The sequence below is a fragment of the Amblyomma maculatum genome, chromosome 10 (assembly GCF_055883805.1).
Source record: "Amblyomma maculatum isolate TAMU_Amacu chromosome 10, ASM5588380v1, whole genome shotgun sequence".
Classification (NCBI taxonomy): Eukaryota; Metazoa; Arthropoda; class Arachnida; order Ixodida; family Ixodidae; genus Amblyomma; species Amblyomma maculatum.
In genome coordinates this window covers 85,363,800-85,368,365 of record NC_139353.1, presented here as the reverse complement: position 1 = coordinate 85,368,365, position 4,566 = coordinate 85,363,800, and the positions used below count along the sequence as shown (strand labels likewise).

Sequence of the window (4,566 nt, the reverse complement as noted above, 5' to 3'; positions counted from 1 at the left end):
GTAATCTTGTTCAGATGCCGATAGTCGACGCAAAAGCACCAACTGCTGTCTTTCTTTCTAACAAGCATGACAGGAGATGCCCAGGGGCTGTTCGAAGGTTCGATGATATCGTTGGCCAACATCTTGTCGACCTCCTGCTGGATGACTTGGTGCTCAGAGAGGGACACACAATAAGGCCTCCGATGTACAGGTTTTGCATCGCCGGTGTCAATGCGGTGAGTCACAACTGATGTTTGGCCCAGAGAATTCTGGCAGCAAAGTCAGAAATGTCGGTGAAGGACAACAAAAGGTTGTGCAGGTCCTGAGCGTGTTCGGAGCTGAGGTCAGAGGCAATGATCACAAAAATAGGGTTGGTAATTGTGCGGGGAATACGGGTGTTTGAAGGATGCTTGAAGGTGGGCCAGGACTGAGTGCACAAATGGTGCAGTCTGTGAGAGGGGACAAGGTAGCAAGGGATATTCCTTCGGGTAGAACTTGGGGCGGCAAACTGAAGTTCAAGATAGGAAGGTAGGTGCTGTTCTGGGTAATGCGTACGATGAGATGAGGAAGAACGACATTGCTGTCAAGAAAGACCTCAGTGACAGGGCAAGCAAAATAGTCACCGTCAGGCACAGGCGGAAAAGGTGACAGTTAGAGGTAGGTAAACAGCAGAGTCTGGGGGCAGGCGAGGGAACTCAGTGGAGCGAAAGCGAGGTGTAGATTGAGGCTGTTCTAAGCAGACAGGTAGGTCCAAATGAAGAAGGCCGCTGGAGCAGTCGATAAGGGCAGAGTGGGCCGTTAGAATGTCAAGGCCGAGGATCACATTGTGAGGGCAGTGGTTGAAGACAGTGAACAAAACAGGGATGTGATGACCAGCAAGGGTGACTCGGGCAGTGCACAGGCCAGTGACGGCAGCAGTACTGCCATCGGCAACACAAACAGTGGGCAAAGCGGCAAGCGTCTGTACTTTCTTGAGGCGGCAGCAAAATGATGAGCTCATGGTCGAGACTTGGGCACCAGTGTCAATGAGGGCAGAGACGGGAACACCATCCACGAACAGGGAGAGGGGGTTACAGGGCGAAGAAATGGGCAGTAGAGGATTTCCAGGTCGGGGTACCAATGCAGCGCCACCTCCGGGAGCTGCCTTGGTTAGTTTCCCGTGAAGCAGCCGGCAGAGGACGGTGCGAAACTGCGGCGAGGAAGAGGTGAACGGAAACGGCGGGTTGGCGAGGAAGGAGAGCGACTGGACACAGGAGGAGGCGGAGTGGTATCAGTGTGCGGCGGCTCATAATGAGGCGACAAGCGGCGGTGATCGTAATCGGAGTAGCAGTCAACGTAAGTGAAACGTCAGGGTGGTGAAGACCAGTGGCTGCGGCAGTGGCAAGAGATGTGGCCAATACGCGAGCACGTGAAACAGATCGGCCTATCATCAGGGGTGCGCCACTCATTAGGATTGCGGTATCAGTAGCGTGGCGTGTAGGTGTTTCAGGGCGTAGCAGTGTCGACCATACAGACCAGGGATTCAAACTTTGACCTTTAGAGCAGGAGCATTAATTACTACCTGAACTCTCAGATTATGCTGACATGGCTGTGATAGCTCTTTCAAAAAGAAACTTGTCGCCAGTGGATATTGAACCCAGGCCAAGGCTGAGCGATCAGCTTTGCTGGCCTCTGTGTTAGACTAATGCATAATCTGGGTAGCCAGTTTCTTCAGTTCTAAGCTACCAGTCTTTCATGCAGTGCTTAGGACGTAGTCTTCACCTCCTCTGCCAAAGTTCTTTCATGCTGCAGTTCCAGAGTAGTTCTGCCACGATGACTAAGTGGTTAGGGCGCTCGGCTGCTGAACCCAAGGATGTGGGATCGAATCCCAACCAGGCAAAAAGCAAGGTTTCATGTACTGTGCAATTTCAACGCACGTTAAAGAACCCTAGGTAGTTGAAATTCCCAGAGTAATTCGACTGCAGCATTTCTCATAGCCCAAGTCACTTTGGGAGTGGTCATCTCCTCTGATAAAGCTGCACTGCACGCCAACTTTTAAACTCTGTCTTTTAGTGCAGAAGCGTAACCACCTGCATTGTTGGATTTAGTCGAAGTGGCTGTGAAACCAAATTCTAGCAACCGCTCAAAAAGAAACTCACCACCAGTGCCTTTCAAACCTGAGCCAAAGCTGGGAGATCAGCTTTGCCAGCCATTGTGTTAAATAACTGCACAATCTTGGTAGCTAGTTTTGGCTATGCTTGGAGTTTCAATGCCCTCTGAGCAACACCTTATGGCTCCTTCTTTGATGCAGACACGAGATTATGGAGCTGCCAGGTCTTTCATCGAAGGTGCAGGAATGGCATAACCACATGCCCTTGCTTGTATCGAAGCTTCAGGCACTGGACTTTGTTCTTGAGGTATGAAAGAGGCAAGACTTTAATTTCAGAGCCAAGAGTGCCACAACGCCAAATGTCTAGCCTTGAAGACTCTATCGGAACTTTGAAAAAATCCCTGCAATTGAGCAAAGTGCCAGCTTTCACACTGTCTTCGCACATTTCAATGATGACAACAGCGTTGTTTTCAACAAGGAAACAGTCGCCCACTTTTATATGCTGTTCCACTTCTTTGCTAGAGACATGAGCACAGTTCCGCACTTCCGACATTCTTCTACTTAGCTGTGCCAGAGGTCTGTTGGTTGTTCGCAGCATTTTTTTTACCTTTCCAAGATAGTTTTCGAAAGGGAACGCACTGAATTCATCAACCGTGCCATGTTGTAAGCATTGCTCTGCCAAATGAATCAATGAGTGTACATTATATACGAGCTGTTTAGCCCCGTAAAGTTTTCCAAAGTCGTACACAAACTGCTTGAGTAGATCCTTGGCGAATTCATTCATTGGCACATGGTGCTCAGGAGAGGCGAGTACTCGCAGAGCAACATGCAAAGTGACGAAATGCTTGTACAACTCTTTTCTCAAAATGGATTTCAGTACCACAGGCCCCAGGTAGAGTAAAAATGTCCGGAACTCTGTAGCCTTCCAGCGATCGAGTTCCTCGGTCCCCCTTGGCTTTCGCTGAAAGCACCTTGGGAAGGATGTGGCTGCTCCTCGAAGTCTATCGTTCAACTCATTTCGCTCGGTTCTGCTCAGCCTTGAAGTGTGCCCCTGGCATATCCAGTTTCGCAGGAGCCGACGCATCACCCCCAGGCATACAAGATGCATGTACTCGGTGGGAAAAGCGGCCACCATATCAATGCTCAAGGATGTAAATGGTGATATGCCGGTATGATGCCGCTGGTCTTCTTGGGCACGAAACGATGAATCTGTCCGTTCTGCTGCATTTAGGTCAGGAAATGTCAGCCTGTTGTCAATGTAATGGCCTTTTTGGCTACATCGCTCGCAAGCATGATACCCCATGTGGCCGGTTATAGCCTTGACAAAGCTCCTGGCTGGGGCATCGCATATTACTGCGGTCAGGCACACACTAACCCAAACCCCTTTTATAACAAGTCCTCTGCAACTCAGGTTGCGGACATCATTTAGGAAAGGGCGAACATATTCCTCAAGGCAGGGTGGCTTTCCTGTGCCACAGTAGGCACTGACCATAAATGGTTCTGATCCCTTTATATTCGTTATACGGCAGAGTATCGGCCAAAGAGCAGTCTGCCTGCTCTTGTGCAGTGGAAGCCCATCAATGTTGGCATGGAGCTCGATACACCTGGGCACTGGTCCTTGCCGAACTGCCTGTTGTATGCCCTCCGAAAGGCCAAAATGTACAAAGGAGCCATTGATGTCTAGGCTTGCTTTCCTCTGTGTCTGCAAAACTGTTCTAGCGTCTTTTGGAAGCTCCACGATGCCATTTTCACGACAGAAATCCAGAACATCATTTATGCAGGCATGAGTCATGTTATGCTTGACAGCTATCTGAGCAAATTTCTGTGCTGGCGAGCTGTGGTTGTCATGAGGCTGGCCTAATACTTCGTTCTCAACAAATGCCTCCTCTGAGGGCGATGTATCGCAACCTGAAAAACTGTCATTACTGCACGTGCTGCTCGATGATGAATCTTCAGGCTCACTCAGGCCAGCTGGTGCAGCGCTCAGCCGATCTGCTGGTGGCGATGGGACTCTGCTTTCGTTGCCACTGGCATCGGCCCCGTCAGTGCAGACTTGCAACGATGAAGATGGTGCGCTGTCACTGGGACAAGCCCCGTCGGCAGCGAAATGCTGCGATGAATCACTGATGCAAGGTATCTCGGCGCTGGCTTGTAGTGGTGAAAGTAGTCCACTGCCACTAGTGCCAGCGTCATCGGTGCTCACTTCGTTTCTCGGTCGCTTGTTGGACTTGATCGCTCCGGATGGTTGCAGAAGTGGTGTGGTGCAAATATCACCCGAGGATGCTCTATCAGCTGTGCCTTCGCTGGCCGTCAAGCGAGCAGATGGTGATACCCTAGGCAGTCGCGGGGCGTTGAGCTCTTTCAAGATTTCTTTATACTCTTTTTCCACCTCATAGTACTTCCGCCACCTGTCACTCATTCTAGAGCACAACAGCGTTTGCTCAGCCTTTAAATTAGAGAAATGAAACTACGAAGCCTGTTGACGCTGCCACGGAATA

The 4,566-nt window shown here is 50.3% G+C and overlaps 1 protein-coding gene across 1 annotated transcript; it reads right to left on the bottom strand.

Annotated features, from left to right (window-relative positions):
* Positions 1-207: 207 nt before the first annotated feature.
* Positions 208-3,926, bottom strand: LOC146176936 (uncharacterized). Its single transcript, XM_084583043.1, has one exon. The coding sequence runs from the start codon at positions 3,858-3,860 to the stop codon at positions 2,298-2,300; it is 1,563 nt and encodes a 520-aa protein (XP_084439169.1). The 5' UTR covers positions 3,861-3,926; the 3' UTR covers positions 208-2,297.
* Between the last annotated feature and the right edge of the window lie 640 nt (positions 3,927-4,566).

Excerpts from the sequence above, each read along its gene's own strand:
- LOC146176936 (XM_084583043.1), bottom strand. The coding sequence starts at position 3,860 with ATGACTCATGCCTGCATAAATGATGTTCTGGATTTCTGTCGTGAAAAT.